At 42.4% G+C, this 19,721-nt stretch overlaps 1 protein-coding gene across 1 annotated transcript in view; it reads left to right on the top strand.

The window, feature by feature from the left end:
• Positions 1–2,202: 2,202 nt before the first annotated feature.
• The window catches only part of LOC115102274 (cilia- and flagella-associated protein 74), a 44,834-nt gene continuing 27,315 nt past the window's right edge, over positions 2,203–19,721 (top strand). The window contains 19 exon segments of the mRNA XM_029622059.2: positions 2,203–2,313; positions 2,517–2,624; positions 2,927–3,017; positions 3,345–3,494; positions 3,916–4,014; positions 4,356–4,460; positions 4,922–5,095; positions 5,681–5,791; positions 6,042–6,144; positions 6,676–6,833; positions 6,965–7,181; positions 7,474–7,623; positions 8,750–8,914; positions 9,037–9,155; positions 16,318–16,384; positions 16,481–16,570; positions 16,819–17,016; positions 17,239–17,374; positions 17,619–17,773. Of these exon segments, the coding sequence (XP_029477919.2) occupies positions 2,522–2,624; positions 2,927–3,017; positions 3,345–3,494; positions 3,916–4,014; positions 4,356–4,460; positions 4,922–5,095; positions 5,681–5,791; positions 6,042–6,144; positions 6,676–6,833; positions 6,965–7,181; positions 7,474–7,623; positions 8,750–8,914; positions 9,037–9,155; positions 16,318–16,384; positions 16,481–16,570; positions 16,819–17,016; positions 17,239–17,374; positions 17,619–17,773 (2,391 nt within the window). The 5' untranslated portion in view covers positions 2,203–2,313; positions 2,517–2,521.

Raw genomic sequence — 19,721 nt, 5'->3', positions numbered from 1 at the left:
ACAATTCACTCACATAATATGCTCATAAGCATCCTAGCTATTATACTTGTATGTTCGCCTACTTATTTCAATACAAGTCCCAAGTACAGCCTACTTAAATTATACAGTTGTATTATTACAATGGTAACATAAACATCATGTGTTTCAATAACATGAATTTCATTATTCTTTTTTTTTAAAAACAAATATACACAAAGAAAATTCAAAATCCTAGTAATGCATCTCTCCGTAGAGGGCAGGTAACTTGGAATTAGGATATTTATTGAAAAGTAGACTCAGCCTTATGAGGTAGATGCAGAAAATAAACAGCATAGTGGGTTAATTTCCACAACAACTAAGATCATTGAAGTGCGAGGCTCAACTCCTCTGCTCTTTTGGTACTCTGGTTACCATGCTGTGAACAGTGTGAAGCAAACCCATGCACGTGTGTAGATACTCGCTCATCTCAATATCTCGCTGCTCGTTGCAAAGTCAATTAGCTGAGTCTACCTTTAAAGGGTACAGTAGCAAATGGAATAAATATTGTTCAATATTATCAATACTAACTTTGTATAATATTGTAATATATTGTGTACATTTATTCCCCAGACCATTGGTTTCCAAATAAACTTTGCTATTCTGCCTTTTTTACCATAAATAATTTCTGTTCCAATTCCAATTAAGCCCAATTTGCATTGAAACACATGGGGATTGTTTGTTGATATCCATCATTTTCAATAAATCTGAGCATAAAATGTTTTTTTTTCGTCAGATGTAAGTTGATTAAAATACTCAAAAACTACAGCTATGCATATTATGCATCTATCCATGGTGCCTTTACCAAGATTAAAAACAATTAGGAACAATTAAAAGCCTTTGTACTCTCTCCAAGACGTTTTGGAGTGGACAGGTAGTCATTGATGCAGAGAGAGGAGACTAAGATCAGGGTTGAAGGAATAAAAGACCTACAAGTATTAAACAAATGAGGGACAAGAAGATGACTATTGGACAATTCTCGTGCAGTTAGGGCCGGGCAATTGTCATATTGTTGTCCCGCATTCATCCAGGTGTTTCCATTTTTTTTCACCACATATACCTTTGTAATACAGTAGAGAGGGAGATTTGAAACAGTCTTCAGACAGGCTTTAGGAAGACACGTTTAACTAATTAACAACAATAGGAGTACAGCAAATGTGAACCAGCTTTCAGATAATGAATTAAAAGTGGTTTATGTATGGCATCTTATCCACTGAAGGCTGATCCGGGTACAGGTTTGTGTTCTAACCAAGCAGTAACACACCTGATTCAACTAATCAAGTCTTGATTGAAGTTTATTGTTAGTTGATTAGTTGAACCAGGTGTGTATTGGTTGGCAAGAACAAAAGCCTGGGCCCAAATTTATCTCTGTGGATACGATTGGACATCCCCTGTTACGAATGCTACTTACATGATGAATAGTAATGATACATTTATTTTAATAACTTTAGGGGAGATTATTATAATTTAAGTTAACATAAGAAATGTCAGTTTGTAAGTTTTTACATATGGAAATGAATTAAAGTTGATTATTTAAGAGGTGGGCTTATTTGGAACACCCATGGGCTTAAAGGGAACATTTGGTACCCAGTTAAGCCCAGCCCAGACTTCTCACATATTTTATCAAGTATGTTTTATCTCACATTTTAAAAAATGGTGTAAGTAAAGTCATAAAACTTCACATGAGATAATCTTTAATTTCATCTCCACTTTTGTTATGAAAATTAGGGCTGTATATACATTGGGAATATCTAAACTTAGATTGGTTGGCTTAATAGGTACACTTACCCAACTTTGTATTCTTCATTTACCCAAGTGTTTCCTTTATTTTGGCAGTTACCTGTATTTATAACTAATGGATCTGCTGATTTACAGAAAATTGGCAATGTTTAATGACTCAGAAGCCTTTGTTCTAGTTGTCTCTGTCACTCACCCACCGATCTACTGTAGTGTTGCTCTCCCACTCTCCTGAGGGAAGATGAGGTGAGAAGAGGGAGAGGGAGAGAATACCAGATAGAGGATATGGACAGTCTAACACACTAGCTACTGTACCTTTCCTCTGATGAAAGCAAATTCATATTGCATCATATGGGCTTGAAAAAAGGGAAATGGGGAGAAGAACCCACACACACATCTCACGGTATAGTTTCCGCCCCTCTCTGGTGTCCATGGAAACACTACTAACACACATGTTTAGCAGCTGGCTGTTCAGTGGCTTGACGGTTCAAACAAGAGAAGACAGTAGCTAGCCTGCAAATTACACATTTAGCGACTTCGAAGTTGCAGAAAGATCTCCAGGTAACACAGTCAATCAAGATAAGATACGATTTTAAAGTAGCCACATGCACACTACTTGTTCAACTCAGGTTAGCTCGCTAGCAAGTTAGTTTGTACAATGCTAGCTAGCGGGGTTGGCTGTTGCAAACGCCTATCTACCTGCACATGTTTCATAGGTCTGTGAGCTATTTGTCATTTCTATTGACCAATGTTGTTCAATTTAGGTCTTATGGACGTACCTGCCAGGGATAGTCCTTCAGAGGAAGTCTCCATCTCATCCTTTCATTCTGAATATCCTCCAGTCGACACTTGGAAAGATGAGGAAACAGGAGGTAGCTAACTCTAGGTCTAACATTTGTTTTGGAGGCGAAAGAAACGCACACCTGTTAGGCGAGGTGCTGGCTAGCGGAGTAGAACACTTACATTTAAGGAGAGCCGCACACTCTAGGAGCTCAGATGCAATAATTGAATAACCCAATATCCAACGTTTCGACAGACAAGCTGTCTTCATCAGGGTCTAACATTTGTTGTTCTGTATGTGTCTTGTAGGGCCTTAATCACAAATGCATGTAAATGCAAACATACGGTAGCCTAGCTAGGTAGCCATTATAAAGTTGTATTCCCACAAATTCAGATGAAGGCACAAGAGCGGAGACCTTCAGAGAGGACCCAGCACAACCAACGGATGCAGCAGAGTTGTCTTTAGAGTTAGATGCTACTAACTGGTGGGTGTCTCTGCTGCTTTGAGGACAGATGATTTTATAATTGAAAAATCTGTTTTAATTCGGCTTTAAATATTCCACTTTATTATACAACATACCGCTTTTGGCTTATGATTAACTTTTTACTTATAATAATATTTTGTCTAGGATTATCTAACCTCATTCCAAGACTATTGCGCAAGTGTCTGGGAATGAGATGAAGGATTATCAAGAAATTATTTTACATTAATAGTGGTGTGCTTTATATTGTTAGATTACTCCATGTTATTAATAATGATCCATTCTTGACCATTCACCAAACCTTAGCCAATGTCTCTTTAATCTGCAAAGTGCGGATAATGATGACGACCTTGGGGAGGATGGCGGACGTAGTGGAAAGAAGAGTTATGCTGAGACAGCACGGATGTTCAAGCTGAGAAGAAACCTGGACCAGCTGGACTGCTTCCACCGACAGAAGGAGCACAACGTGCTGAAAGCCAGGTCTGTGTTTGCATCCAAAATACTTTTGTAGTGCACTATAAAGGAAATAGAGTTTAATTTGGGACATGGCCTGTGTTTGGCAAGGATCAGACCTTTGTATGCCACCTTAACACAAATCAAAGATTTGTTCTGCCCAAAGACATTCCAATGCCCCCTTTTTAGTCCTGCCCTAAACCAAGGGACCGTTTCTGTAATTCATTGATTTGACTATTAAAAGAAAAATAATTTCAGCCAAAGAGGAAACATTTCCGATAATGTGTCTACATTTGTTGTTGTTTTGTGTTACAGAAAGCCATTAAGCACCCAAATGAGCTTGCTAACAGTCTCTGAATGTTCTTGTGACTGTCATAATGAGAGCTTTTCACATTGTAGTTTGTTGTAGATTTAGTGCAGTGTTTTGCCTTTACTGCTTGGTTTCCAGAGAGGAGCTCAAAGTTTGCCGTCTGCATATTTCTGAGCTGGAGAGGCAGAGAGTTCGAGTGGAAGAGGAGATAGAGCAACAGAAAGAGGACGACAACAGGTAGGCACAAACAAAGCAAACCCAGATATAGCCAGGTCAGGGGGCGTATGTACTGTATCAAGTGACTAAGAGTAGGAGTGATGATCTAGGATCAGATCCCCTCCCCCTGTCCATGTAATCTTATTAATTGTGATCTAAAATGCAAAACTGGTCCTAAGTCAGCACTTCTACTCTGAGACGCTTGATATTTATGGCCCCAGCTGATGACCTCTTTATCCCCATGTTAATGGGATTGTTTTTGACTTGATCCAAATAAAACAATTAGATGATAATGATCTTCTTTTATACAACACTTAGGTAACAAATACAATGTCTCTTAGCGCCCATTTGTTTTCATGCAGTGCGGCCGTGTTTCGCCTCCGAGCCCAGCACAAGCGCCTGTGTCAGGAGTTACAGCAAGAGGAGGAGCTGGAGTCACATGTGGCCACCACTCTGAGGGAACATGAGTGAGTCTGCACTACTGCAGCAGCATGATTTAGGCCCCATTACAAGGCTTCAAAGTGACTGCCAAGTTTATCTATCCTAAAGAGATATTCACCCTTTGAGTGCTATTCCAGTTGGGCAAATAGCTACAATACTTCTGCTACTTGCAATTATATTTCTTTCTTCAAACAGATGTTTATTGTTGCATCCAAGATGCTTTTTCAAGAGCAATTTGATTCAATTGCCACAAGCTCCCATTAGAACAAACCATTTTCCTTGCAGACTTGAGTTCTTTAGTTCCCAGCTGGAATTTCATAGTGCTGCACATGGACTACTAGCTTTAGCACCACTCTCATCCTTGACCTTCCCTGCCCCCCCCCCCCGCCCCTTCTCGCGCTCTCCTCTCCCTCCCTCCCTCCCCATTCACCCTTTCTCTCTCTCCTTTCTCCCCTCCTCTCCATTCCCACTCCCCCTTTCTCTGCAGACTGGAAATGTGTCAGGTGGAGGTGGAAATGGGTCGTTTCTCCCTCCTCCGTGTGGAGGTGCAGGAGGAGGAGCAGGCCTACCAGGCGCTGCAGGCCCAGAGAGGGGAGGCCAGGTTGCAGAAGGAGTACACCTCCACCCAGAGCCTGCAGCTCCGGACACAGTGCCTCAAAGCGTAAAGCAGCTCACTCCTTTTGATTTTGTTTTGTTTTTTTGTGAGCAACATAACTTTATTGCACACAAACTAGACAATACTAATGTCACATACAAAGTCATCTCGACACCCAGAAACGTTGTACAAACACACACATACAAACATGCATAACATACACACACGTACACCTGGATTGTGTGTTGTACTAGAGTAGTGGCCAGAGGGCACACAGTTAATGTATTGTGAAAATGTTGTAAAATGTATTTTAATGCATACATTTTCTTTATTATAATGTGTATTACTGCCTTAATTTTTGCTGGACACCAGTAAGAGTAGCTGCTAATGGGATCCATAATAAATACCAATACAAGATATCACGTTTACATTTTAATCGTTATGTCTGTCACGAAAGACTACATACAGAGTGCCATGCATGGTAGTTATGATAAAATGTTCCATAATATTGTCATGACCCAGGTTAATCTAACTGTATAGACATACAAAAAAATGCTACACTGTAGCCTAGTCTAATGTTACGGAGATAATTTGTTTGTCATTCGTAAAGATTCCTTCCGTTTGAACGTGATGTTGTCTGTCTGTTAACAGGAGGCAGGCGGCCACACAGAAGGAAGAGGAGACTGACTATCAGAGGACCACAGAGCTGGCGCAGGCTAGCCGCCAGAAAGCAGTGCTGTATCTAAAAGAGACTATCAACAGGTAACGGCTGTGTTCAACCTATCAACAGGTAACGGCTGTGTTCAACCTATCAACAGGTAACAGCTGTGTTCAACCTATCAACAGGTAACACCTATAAAATGAGCATATAGAATGTATTGAACTTAGCTATGAACTCGTAAGAGAGTTGATAACCAGATATCCCGTAGAAGTTTATAATTAACATCATATCAAATGAATGTATGCACCCTCCTTCGCTCTTGAGTGATCGCTACGTCCCTTTTGTGTCCAGGATGCATCGGGAAGAAGCAGAGAACGAGCAGCAGAGTCGAGGGCTGAGGCAGAAAAGGATGCAGGCAGTCCTGTCATTGAAGGCCAACATTGCATGCACCAAAGTAAGCAAGCAGTGGACACTTTTTTCAGGGTGAACATGAAACGGCCCAAGGCTATTGTTTAAGCATTGAGTAGAGTTAAGATAATAGCGCTGGTCCTCAGCTCCTAGCTCGTGTTTCTGAGGGTCCAGCATAATGGAAAATAGCAATGGGCATCGTCACATTGTCATGAACACAAGGTGACACAATTAATTCTGCCTTCCAATGGACGGACATTTGTTCTGATTTACTGTATTAAGCTGGGAATACATTTTGGACCTCTTTGTACGATTTAGTAGTTTAATAATCTTGACCAATTGCTACTGTATTAGTGGAGTGAACACAGTGTGATGAAGCCCTCACTGCAGAATTTAATTTCTAATTGATTACTACAATCATTGCATCATTGTTTTCAAATCACACAGTATATTCCCTGCTTAAAGAAGCGCCAGTATTATTCTTACTGAAAGCCTAGTTTGTGTTTTGTCCTCAGGAACGAAGGGAAAGTGTCATCCCTCCTTGACCTTGTTCATTCTACATTTGTGTTGTTTCCAGGAGAGCCTGCGAGCCCAACAGACGAGGGCCAGAGCCCAGGCTTGGAGACAAGAGGAGGAGGAGAGACAGCTGAGAGAGTCCCTACAGACACAGGGTATCAACAGCACCAAGTACATGTACCAACAGAAAAAGCTCCAGGAATTCCACCGAAAGAAAGAGTGTGTTCTTCTGATCAATCTACTTCTCTCTCCCACTCAACGAGTGGGTGTTTTCTTCTCACAATAACGCGCCAAGGAGAAATATGATCCTATTTTGCTCACAATGGCTTGTTGTTGTTGTCATTTTTCAGAGAATTTCAGGAGAAGCAGAAATCCAAACGGGTGGAAATTGTCTCCAAGTTACTGCTGGAAGAGGAGTTGTTAGAGAGACGTAAGAGGCACCATGCTCTCCTGTTCCCTCCCACCCAGAGGTTGGAGAGGTTGGCAGGGCAGGAGAGATCTCCAGAGAAGCTCATTCAGAGCCTTGATCCACAGCCGGCAAAAACAAAGGAAGAGGAAAGAAAACGAGTGAGTGGAAATATCACAGATGAAGAATTCAGACTGCTGAAACAAGAGTCAAATAAAACAAATTGGTACACTTGACATGAAAACTCCATAAATATTTGGCTATTTTTCACAGCAGTAATAGGGTACCTAATACCCTCTCTTCGTGTGTGTATGCGTGTGCATGTGCGTATGTATGTATGTATGTATGTGAGCAGAGAGTTTTGCACATCTCACTCTGAAGGCACGTTGTGACAGCTTGATGTGTTTGTTTTCGACCATGAGCATCCACACATCCCCTCACATTCCTTCCCAGCAGGACACAGTGTTTAGTGACAGCAGCTCTTCATCAGAGCTTTCTGACCAGGAGGAGAGCAGGGACCTGGTGGAGGAGCAGGGCCTCACTGACAGCCTGGCGCAGCCTGAGTTCACTGGCCTCTGGGACCAGACACGTCAAGTTCACCAGGTACCATTTTAATGACACACATCATCATCAACTCACAAATACAATCATATTGAGATTAGACATGATGCTCAACTCTATTTCCTTTTTGTGTTCCATCTCAAAATAAATGTATATCCATAAGTATAGTAAACATAAGTCATTTGTTCTATAGTGTAGTCAATCAAGCCTTATACAGGCTTGTGGTAAATCTGGAAACACAATTGACCATTGAGAATGATGAAATAGTAAGTGAGAAATAAATGTTAAACTGGGACTGGTACCTCTCGGTCACATTCTATAGAACAGGAGAACGGACGGCTTTAGAACTGCTCTAATACTCCCCAGCCAGCAGCAGTGGGGTTGCCTCTACTGCCTCTCTCCCACTCTTGAGATCCATGGCGACAGACATCACTTCTCATTTGCTGGTGCCTTGGAAGCCTCCAACGGAACATGACAGTCATCCAGGCCAGATAGTCCTGTGTGCGAGAAGTCATGCGGAAAGGTTTTTACTTTTCACATGCACTTCTGCAAATGATGTCCTCATAACATCACGACACATTGGGTTGGGTTTGGATTGGGAGCTGAGTTGTAATGAGAGAAGGACCATAGGCCAAAATTACTCAGCTCCTTAACTCTTGAGGGTGAGACTGAAATTACTGCAATTTTCCTAAATGCATATCACATTTGCGCTTTCCCTCAAAGGCTGATGTCTTGTCTTGTTTGTGTCTGGATGCTGCCTTGCCTGCCTTGATTAACTGAGCAGGACATGAATGGCCTGTCTATGAGAATTCAGAATGGTCTCCACTGGTAGACAATAACTACAGTCTCTACATATTATGCAACTACTAAATACAATCATACACTATTAATGTTTTGTTTGTAGAGTTTATCTACTGTCGTGTACTTGTGAATTTAGAGCTGCTGCCTCTAAATAATTGTTAACATATTGTTTATTTCATTTGTTCCATGGCATGGTGTTGGTTGCATTGGCCATGCCCTCTTGTGCCAATATGGCTTTGAAAGAAAAATATGCCAAAATGTTATATCTGTTTGTTTAAAATTCAAGCTGTAGTATATCAATATATAGATATTTTTCAACTTTGAAATATGACCTGAATTGGTGTTCATTTCCCCCCTGATTTTCCAGAGCACTCCAAATGAAGATGCTAAATCATTACAGTCGCGAGCAGAGAGACGAGATATGTCTTTGCTGCCGGTGGGGAAACCTCCAGTGGCTGGTAAAAGAGTTATACAGGGGAAGGAATTTAAAGGCTCACCTTTCATCAGCAAGCCAGAAATCATCCTCTTCATGGTACATTGTTCTGCATTGTGTAACTATTTATTGTATTGCAGAACATGCAGTTATTTCATACTGTGCAGTCATTTCAGACAAAATGACATGCAGGTATTTCACAAATCCAAATACTGTTGCAGGATTTTGATGTGGGACAGGTGTACAAGAAGAAGTTCACCTTGACTAATGTCAGCTACACAACCAATTATTGCAAGTTACTTGGTGTCACCATGGATCTGATGGATTTCATTTCTATAAGGTGAGCGTTATAGCCTCAGTTCCATGGTAGGTTGAATTGTAACAGAAGTGGACTCATTACTCGTATGCTCAGAAAAACAGGGAACAGTTAATGTATGGGTCTAGGGTCAAATTGTTTTACAATCCTTCAAATGAACAATTTAAGGTTGGGTAATTTGATCCTAGATGTTTGGTTGGGTCCGCATAACTTCTCCTCGAGCATCCACCCCCTCGCAAAGCCTACACACTAGCTCAGTTTTGGTAATGCGTTTCTTTGTCCTGAGCCTCCATCCCTCCCACCCACAAAACAAAGGAGGGATGAGTGTTACACATGGGTCCCACACCACTCACTCTATCCCTTTCCAGAGAGATAGTGAGATAACTCTGACTTTATGCAGTTACGTGGGCCTCTGCTCTTTCTGCCTCGGTGAGTGAACTAAGACCTCGTCCTCCCAGGCTGCTGCTTGCTCAGAGCCCAGTCAGTGTCTCGTGGTTGGGTTGGTTGGAGCCTTGGCAGGACCTGTCTCCACACACACACACACACACTCTACTTCTCAGTGAGCCGTTCAGCTCAGCTCACCCATTACTCTGAGGTGCCAGTGCCACAGCCTATCATCCACCAGTACTGTGACCCAGAGGAGGAGGATCCTTCATTGGGTATATAGTACGCTGTAGTATCACTTTTGAAAAGGTAGATTTGAATGCCTTAATGGAATGTTGTTTTAAGTACCCGAAAGATCTGTACCCAATAGATTTTCTGGTGAAAATGGGGATGGATTGCTATAATGTACTATAATGCAAGCAATATGGTTGTTGTGATTGATAAAAATAAATTGGGGACTGTTATGTAATGTGGATTTTAGTATTTTGTTTTGGAGGATTATTCTTTTAAAATGTTATTTAAAAGGCCTTAAATGACCATTATGTTCAGGGCTTAAGTATCTGAAATCAACATTTGCTCAGCGGTAGACAAACGTTAACCAAGAACGTGCTCTGATTTTTACACGCCGCCCGTCCATCGTTCTTTCGACGCCCCCTGAAATTCTAAAAATGGCTCCCCAACTCTCTTCCCCCCCCAGCATAGCTGTGTGTGTGCCAGGGCTGATTCTCTCTGCCATGTCTTAGCCTTACTGCTGGGACTCTGCTAGGTGGTCTGCCCAGGCTCTGCCAAACGTTACTGAGGCGTTATACACATTCAAAATGCAGCACTTTTACAGCTTAAACATTTTTTTTAATAAACAATTTGGCTTACTTACATCCTTCAGTGCTTTTAATGCCTAAGACTAAGCCAGAGAGTGTTCCAAAATGGACACCTGACTCAGAATCTGTCATATGGCTCCTCTCTTCTGGTTAATGTGACAGGACTCATGTTTTGGCACAGCACCATATGTAGCCATCAGGCATGTTTTGGTGTTAACAATGTTGATGAACTACCTAGTGCTAATTGATTTGTTATAGGATAGGTGTCACCCAGGAGGGTTTGATAATGTATATGCCAGGCAGTCATACTGCACCTATGGGCTCCTGCCATATATTTTTAGTCTAACTGTAAATATGGCCTGATTTGCTGTACTGTTCACCACACGTCTTCAACATAGTCTCACTCAACACTCAATCCCTAGTGAACTGTTCTCTTTTTTCTTTGAAAACATTTATTTTGAACCTAGAAAGACTGCCTCCCTCCATGCCTTCATATGGCATTTAGAAAGCAGACTGTCAGATATTGTAGGTCAGGGGTCCCCAATTACATTCAGCCGTGGGATCGAATTTTCCTTGAGTGGATGGTCGGGGGCGGAACAGTTATAAATAATTTGCACACTGCAAATTGACTGCAATAATCCCAAACAGATATAGTATTTGACAAACCTTGATTACATTGGGATACGATCACATATGCCTCTCTATTTACACGTGGGAATACTTGGGAACAGATTTCCTAAATTATCACTTTGAGCTGATTTCCTAGTGATTTTACAGTATTTTATGTCCAACATCAAAAAAATAAATGTATATCCCCAAAAATAAAATCACTCCCGGACGAATTTGGCCCGCGGGCCTCCTATTGGGGAACCCTGGTATAGGTAGATACAGTAGATAGTACATACTTTGTTAAAGTGTGACTCCTCTTATTGAGACAACAGATGTTGGTTGTGTTCTGTGATCCTTCCTGTGAGCGTGCCCATTTTGGCCTCTTTCATTCATTTTCAGGGCTACTGTCGACTGTCTTTGGAACTACTGAAAGTCAATCTGATTTCTATCTATTTGAAATAGCATGATATGACATGTGATTTCTCTCACTAGTATTTTAATGGATTTTGATGTAAGTATGTAAATTAAGACATAATATAGGGTATGTATAGGTGTGATTGACAGGCCCAAAATCAGAACACATTTTGAGTTGATTTCCTGGTGATGTTACAGTCTTTTATGTCCAACAACAACATTAATAATACAAATATATTTGTTAGAAAACCAAATAAAATCCCCAGAGGACCACGTATTGGGGAACCCTGATCTACAGTATGTCCTATTTGGAGAGGGGTGAGGAATGGGATCCAGGGAGCATTTCAGCCCACCTCTCCTAGCCTCTCTGCCAGAGGACTGTCCAGATCAAAAACACTCCCTTGTCATTGGAAAAAGAGGTCACTCCAAAACTAGTCTAGTCAAATTGTTTGAGCCTGGTTGTGTCAGACTCAAAATGGGTTTCAGCTCAAGTCTATGTGACATGAGAGCAATATACTGTATAATCATTGGAATCATTAAGCCATAATCACACAATAGTTTGATACTGATTCCCAGTTTGTGCTCTACAGTCTTCTTTACTGTTGTGCTTATGGTTGTTTTTTCCAACTCATTGTTTATCTATTGAATTTTGAGAAATTCTCCTGCGGCCTTTTCGCTCCACCGTATCGATTGGGTAGCCTTTTATATCTTTTGGAGGCTGGAACATTTGGAGTGCTCCAGGGCAATCTCTTGGCTCTGTCTGGCATGTGCCAACAGATACCCATGTTGCAATTGTAAATTTGGGATACTGCCTTTTTCCTCGATCATTTTTTAAAACGTGGTCATCAGTATGCGCTAGTAGGCTATACAATATCAGACATATGTTTCCTAATTGATTAGGAATTTCTGAATACTGTTTCTTACATCAGTAGCTTTAAGAATTGAATGCTAACCTTTGCTCCTGTTATGTTGTGCTGATCATATATCTGAATAACAGCTTAATGTCAACTTTTGACCCCCTGTTTTCAATTATATTCCTTTTCTTTTCCCGGCAGACACAACATCCTTTAGTATTGAAATAGTTCTGGATGCTTTTTTTGTAGAATGTTGCTGTTATTCATTTTGAACTTGTCTTACTTGTTTGCTTTTTACACAGAACTTAGCACGTGGAACTTAGCCATTAAATCAAATCAAATCAAATTGTATTTGTCACATACACATGGTTAGCAGATGTTAATGCGAGTGTAGCGAAATGCTTGTGCTTCTAGTTCCGACAATGCAGTGATAACCAACAAGTAATCTAACTAACAATTCCAAAACTACTGTCTTATACACAGTGTAAGGGGGATAAAGAATATGTACATAAGGATATATGAATGAGTGATGGTACAGAGCAGCATACAGTAGATGGTATCGAGTACAGTATATACATATGAGATGAGTATGTAGACAAAGTGGCATAGTTAAAGTGGCTAGTGATACATGTATTACATAAGGATGCAGTCGATGATGTAGAGTACAGTATATACGTATGCATATGAGATGAATAATGTAGGGTAAGTAACATTATATAAGGTAGCATTGTTTAAAGTGGCTAGTGATATATTTACATCATTTCCCATCAATTCCCATTATTAAAGTGGCTGGAGTTGGGTCAGTGTCAATGACAGTGTGTTGGCAGCAGCCACTCAATGTTAGTGGTGGCTGTTTAGCAGTCTGATGGCCTTGAGATAGAAGCTGTTTTTCAGTCTCTCGGTCCCAGCTTTGATGCACCTGTACTGACCTCGCCTTCTGGATGATAGCGGGGTGAACAGGCAGTGGTTTGGGTGGTTGATGTCCTTGATGATCTTTATGGCCTTCCTGTAACATCGGGTGGTGTAGGTGTCCTGGAGGGCAGGTAGTTTGCCCCCGGTGATGCGTTGTGCAGACCTCACTACCCTCTGGAGAGCCTTACGGTTGAGGGCGGAGCAGTTGCCGTACCAGGCGGTGATACAGCCCGCCAGGATGCTCTCGATTGTGCATCTGTAGAAGTTTGTGAGTGCTTTTGGTGACAAGCCAAATTTCTTCAGCCTCCTGAGGTTGAAGAGGCGCTACTGCGCCTTCTTCACGACGCTGTCAGTGTGAGTGGACCAATTCAGTTTGTCTGTGATGTGTATGCCGAGGAACTTAAAACTTGCTACCCTCTCCACTACTGTTCCATCGATGTGGATAGGGGGGTGTTCCCTCTGCTGTTTCCTGAAGTCCACAATCATCTCCTTAGTTTTGTTGACGTTGAGTGTGAGGTTATTTTCCTGACACCACACTCCGAGGGCCCTCACCTCCTCCCTGTAGGCCGTCTCGTCGTTGTTGGTAATCAAGCCTACCACTGTTGTGTCGTCCGCAAACTTGATGATTGAGTTGGAGGCGTGCGTGGCCACGCAGTCGTGGGTGAACAGGGAGTACAGGAGAGGGCTCAGAACGCACCCTTGTGGGGCCCCGTGTTGAGGATCAGCGGGGAGGAGATGTTGTTGCCTACCCTCACCACCTGGGGCGGCCCGTCAGGAAGTCCAGTACCCAGTTGCACAGGGCGGGTCGAGACCCAGGGTCTCGAGCTTGATGACGAGCTTGGAGGGTACTATGGTGTTGAATGCCGAGCTGTGGTCGATGAACAGCATTCTCACATAGGTATTCCTCTTGTCCAGGTGGGTTAGGGCAGTGTGCAGTGTGGTTGAGATTGCATCGTCTGTGGACCTATTTGGGCGGTAAGCAAATTGGAGTGGGTCTAGGGTGTCAGGTAGGGTGGAGGTGATATGGTCCTTGACTAGTCTCTCAAAGCACTTCATGATGACGGAAGTGAGTGCTACGGGGCGGTAGTCGTTTAGCTCAGTTACCTTAGCTTTCTTGGGAACAGGAACAATGGTGGCCCTCTTGAAGCATGTGGGAACAGCAGACTGGTATAGGGATTGATTGAATTAGCGCACGCACGCACACACACACACACACACACACACTGTGTTGCCATTTCAATTTGCCTCAAATGCATCCATAATGTTTAACATGATCTGGCCAAATTTTCACAACCGTTGTGTAAATGGATCTGCAATATAATTCCATTGAGTATGGAGAATATCATGCTGTGTTGTCTCAATGGCTTTGAAATGTCTGTCTGCAGTATGAATGGCTGGTGCAGATCATAAAATGTTTTCTTGTAAACTGTTCTTTTACAGTGCATTCGGAAAGTATTCAGACCCCTTGACTTTTTCCATATTTTGTTACATTACAGCCTTATTCTAAATTCATTTAAATATTTTTTTTTCCTCATCAATTTTCACACAATGACCCATAAAGATAAAGTAAAAAAAAAATGGTTTTTATAAATGTTAGCAAATATATTACAAATTAAAAAAACTTTGCTATGAGACTCGAAATTGAGATCGGGTGCATCCTGTTTCCATTAGTTCATCCTTAAGGTGTTTCTACAACTTGATTGGTAAATTAAATTGATTGGACATGATTTGGAAAGGCACACACACTATATAAGGTCCCACTGTTGACAGTGCCTATCAGGGCAAAAACCAAGTCATGAGGTCGAAGAAATTGTCCGTAGAGCTCCGAGACAGGATTGTGTCGAGACACAGATTTTTATTTAACTAGTAGGCAAGTCAGTTAAGATCAAATTCTTATTTACAATGACGGCCTTGTTCAGGGGCTGAACGACAGATTTTTACCTTGTCAGCTCGGGAATTCGATCTAGCAACCTTTCGGTTACGGGCCCAACACTCTAAACACTAGGCTACCTGCCGCCCTTCTGGGGAAGGGTACCATAAAATGTCTGCAGCATTGAAGGCCCCCATGAACACCGTGGCCTCCATCATTCTTAAATGGAAGAAGTTTGGAACCCCCAAGACTCTTCCTAGAGCTGGCCGCCCGGCCAAACTGAGCAATCGGGGGAGAAGGGGAGGTGACCAAGAACCCGATGGTCACTCTGACAGAGCTCCAAAGTTACTCCGTGGAGATGGGAGAACCTTCCAGAAGGACAACCTTCTCGCAACACTCCACCAAACAGGCCTTTATGGTAGAGTGGCCAGATGGAAGCCATTTACTTAGTAAAAGGCACATGGCAGCCCACTTGGAGTTTACAAAAGGCACCAACAGGACTCTCAGACCATGAGAAACAAGATTCTCTGGTCTGATGAAACCAAGATTGAACTATTTGGCCAGAATGCCAAGCGTCACGTCTGGAGGAAACCTGGCACCATCCCTACGGTGAAGCATGGTGGTGGGAGCATCATGCTGTGGGGATGTTTTTCAGCGCCAGGGACTGGGAGACTAGTCAGGACCGAGGGAAAGATGAACAGAGCAAAGTACAGAGAGATCCTTGATGGAAACCTGCTCCAGAGTTCTCAGGACCTCAGACTGGGGTGAAGGTTCACCTTCCAACAGGACAACGACCCTAAGCACACAGCAAAGACAACGCAGGAGTGGCTTCGGGACAAGTCTCTGAATGTCCTTGAGTGGCCCAGCCAGAGCCCGGACCTGAACCTGATCAAACATATCTGGAGAGACCTGAAAATAGCTGTGCAGCGACATTCCCCATCCAACCTGACAGAGTTAGAGAGTATCTGAGGAGAAGAATGGGAGAAACTCTCCCAAATACAGGTGTGCCAAGCTTGTAGCATCATACCCAAGAAAACTTGAGGCTGTAATCCCTGCCAAAGGTGCTTCAACAAAGTACTTAGTAAAGGGTCTGAATACTTATGTAAATGTGATGTTTCACTGTCTAAAAACCTGTTTTTGATTTGTCATTATGGGGTATTATGTGTAGATTGATGAGGGGAAAAAACAATAATCATTTTAGAATAAGTTTGTAACGAAACAAAATGTGGAAAAAGCCAAGGAGTCTGAATACTTTCCGAATGCACTGTATATCCCACTGTGTGTGAGATGCATTCGTTTGAATTAGGTTGAATCTTCCGTTTCAGCTTTGAGCCTCCTGGTCCAATATCAGCTGGGATGGCCTGTGACATGCAGGTCATTTTTCAACCAATGGTGAGTCAGTCAGACAAACAGACAGACAAGCATACCCATCTGTCTCCAAGAGTTATTTACCTTCCTATCATATTATCACCATTGATGTCCTTCTAGATGAATAAGGATTTGAAGGGAGAGGTCCAGTTTGTGTCAGCAGCTGGCCCCTTCTCTGTGCCCATCAGATGTACTATTAAGAAATGTGATGTAAGTACTAAGAAGGACCTCGTCTGAGGAGTGCCCATTTATCTTAATATCCTACTACCTGCTGTCATCTGCATATTTCCTAAAATGGCTGCACACGGCCCTCAATTCTTCTATTCCTTATGTATAGTATTGCATTTACAATCTTGGGATATTCATCTCTACAAATGTACCCTCTCAAATACTGTGTACCTCATCCATGTGCTTTCTTAGTACTTATGCACCTTTTCATTGTGTCTCATGACTCCTAGCTGTCTGTGGACATCGACCTCATTGTCTTTGGTACCCACGTGGTGGGCCAGACCATTTCCCGGGCTATCACCCTGACCAACAAGGGGGCCCTGGGGACATGCTTCACCCTGGTCTCCTCCCCCTGCCCTAGCCTAGCGCAGTCCCAGCTCCAAGCCCAGGCTCATGCCTTGTCTGAGGCCTCCTCCGCCAGCACCGAGGTGAGACCCTGACCCTTGATCCCAGTCACATACATGTCCCTGTTCCATATCAGGTTTATAGAAACATTACAGTAATATAAACTTTTTTAGCATGAGCAATTGAATACGGTGTCCAGCTGTCTTGTTAGCAGCGTGCACTGTAATTTGAATATATCCAATAGACACTACTCTGACCAGTGCTGGACAGTGGTATAGGGTTTTTGTAAGTGTTTGTGTGTGTAGCTTTCACAGGAAAGGAGCACTTCAATAGCAGCAGCCTCTGACAGCCAGGAGAGCCCTGCATCACGGGACTCAGGAGAACTCAAATCAGAGAGGAAGAGTCAGGAACCCTTGCTAGTTTCAGACTCCAAACAATCAGGTAAATGATGCACACATGCACACATCTTTACTCAGCATGTTTTTAAAAATCTGATTAATAGATGCTTTGATAATTATATCAAAGCTCATGTTATCAGTCGTCAGTAAAGTTTGTCAGATCAGTGATCACCTCCGGGAAAGGAGGAAGGAAGGTTTCAATGGCAAATATTGGCGAGTGGGTGTGTGTGGATGCATGCTTGTATGTACATGTCTCTGTGTGTGTGTGTGTGTGTGTGTTGTATTAGGGGCCCACACACCTGATGTGTCAGAGACCCTGGGGGGTGTGGAGGCTGCCTCAGGAAGACGCAGCCTGGCCTCAGAGCAGCAGGAGGGAGGCCCGGCCCTCAAGGCCAGCACGGAAGAGCCCTCAGACAGCAGCAGTGACATCACCATCGGAGAGGTACAGCACCTTTGAGTAACTGCTATAGTGTTGCTATATCAACACTGGAAAATAATTACTACGGTACAACACCAGTTCTTTGTAGAAGAGACTGGAATGTTGAATGAAGAACAAAAGTTTAGTCCAATTTTTAGTTCATACAGTTGAAGTTGGAAGTTTACATACACTTAGGTTGGAGTCATTAAAACTCCTTTTTCAACCACTCACAGTTTACATAACTAAGTTGACTGTGCCTTTAAACAGCTTGGAAAATTCCAGAAAATGATGTCATGGCTCTAAAAGCTTCTGATAGGCTAATTTACATCATTTGAGTCAATTGGAGGTGTACCCCTGGATGTATTTCAAGGCCTACCTTCAAACTTAGTGCCTCTTTGCTTGACATCATGAGAAAGTCAAAAGAAATCAGCCAAGACCTCAGAAAAATAATTGTAGACCTCCACAAGTCTGGTTCATTTTTGGGAGCAATTTCCAAATGCCTGAAGGTGCCACATTCATCTGTACAAACAATAGTATGCAAGTATAAACACCACGGGACCACGCAGCCATCATACCGCTCAGGAAGGAGACGCGTTCAGGCCTATATCGACATAACCTGAAAGGCCGCTCAGCAAGGAAGAAACCACTGCTCCAAAGCTAGACTACGGTTTGCAACTGCACATGGGGACAAAGATCGTACTTTTTGGAGAAATTTCCTCTGGTCTGATGAAACAAAAATAGAACTGTTTGGCCATAATGACCATCGTTATGTTTGGAGGAAAAAGTAGGAGGCTTGCAAGCTGAAGAACACCATCCCAACCGTGAAGCACTGGGGTGGCAGCATCATGTTGTAGGGGTGCTTTTGCTGCAGGAGGGACTGGTGCACTTCACAAAATAGATGGCTTCATGAGAAGGGAAAATTATATGGATATATTGAAGCAACATCTCAAGACATCAGTCAGCAGGAAGTTAAAGTTTGGTCGCAAATGGGTCTTCCAAATGGGCAATGACCCCAAGCATACTTCCTAAGTGGCAAAATGGCTTATGGAGAACAAAGTCAAGGTATTGAAGTAGCCATCACAAAGCCCTGACCTCAATCCCATAGAATATTTGTGGGCAGAACTGAAAAAGTGTGTGCGAGCAAAGAGGCCTACAAACCTGACTCAATTACACCAGCTCTGTCAGGAGGAATGGGCCAAAATTCACCCAACTGTTTGTGGGAAGCTTGTGGAAGGCTACCCAAAACGTTTGACCCAAGTTAAACAATGTAAAGACAATGCTACCAAATACTAATTGAGTGTATGTAAACTTCTGACCCACTGGGAATGTGATGAAAGAAATAAAAGCTTTCTACTGTTCTGACATTTAACAATCAGAAAATAAAGTGATGATCCTAACTGACCTAAGACAGGGAATTTTTACTAGGATTAAATGTCAGGAATTGTGAAAAATAGTTTAAATATATTTGGCTAAGGTGTATGTAAACTTCCAACTTCAACTGTATGTTAAGAACATAAGTAACTGAAAATAAGAGGTGCTATGTAAATCGGGCCCTTTAATGTTATTATGATACAACTTTTCTTCATCCCCACTTCTCTGTATAGTTCTGTATTGATAGTTCTCTGCCTTGGTCTTTGTGTGTGAATGCGTAAAATGGTGAATTATCAGACATGACCAAATGCATAAAAAATTACAGCACACACACACACACATCCACACTAGTTCTGAAGTGATAGTCTGTCATCTCTCTCTGTCTCTCTCCATGGTGGGTTTGTGCACTAATGTCATGTGTCCTGCGGTCTCTACCTGTCTAGTTGTTGGCTCATTCTGGGCTCATTACTCCTGGCTTGGGGGTAATGGTGCATTGCTTCTCCCGCTTCCTTTCGTGTGTGTGTGTGTGTGTGTGTGTGTGTGTGTGTGTGTGTGTGTGTGTGTGTGTGTGTCCCCACCATTTTACGCATTTACACACATT

Source organism: Oncorhynchus nerka, linkage group LG20 (assembly GCF_034236695.1).
Source record: "Oncorhynchus nerka isolate Pitt River linkage group LG20, Oner_Uvic_2.0, whole genome shotgun sequence".
Classification (NCBI taxonomy): domain Eukaryota; kingdom Metazoa; phylum Chordata; class Actinopteri; order Salmoniformes; family Salmonidae; genus Oncorhynchus; species Oncorhynchus nerka.
Note: the sequence above shows the minus strand (reverse complement) of the source record. Positions and strands in the feature narration are given on the sequence as shown.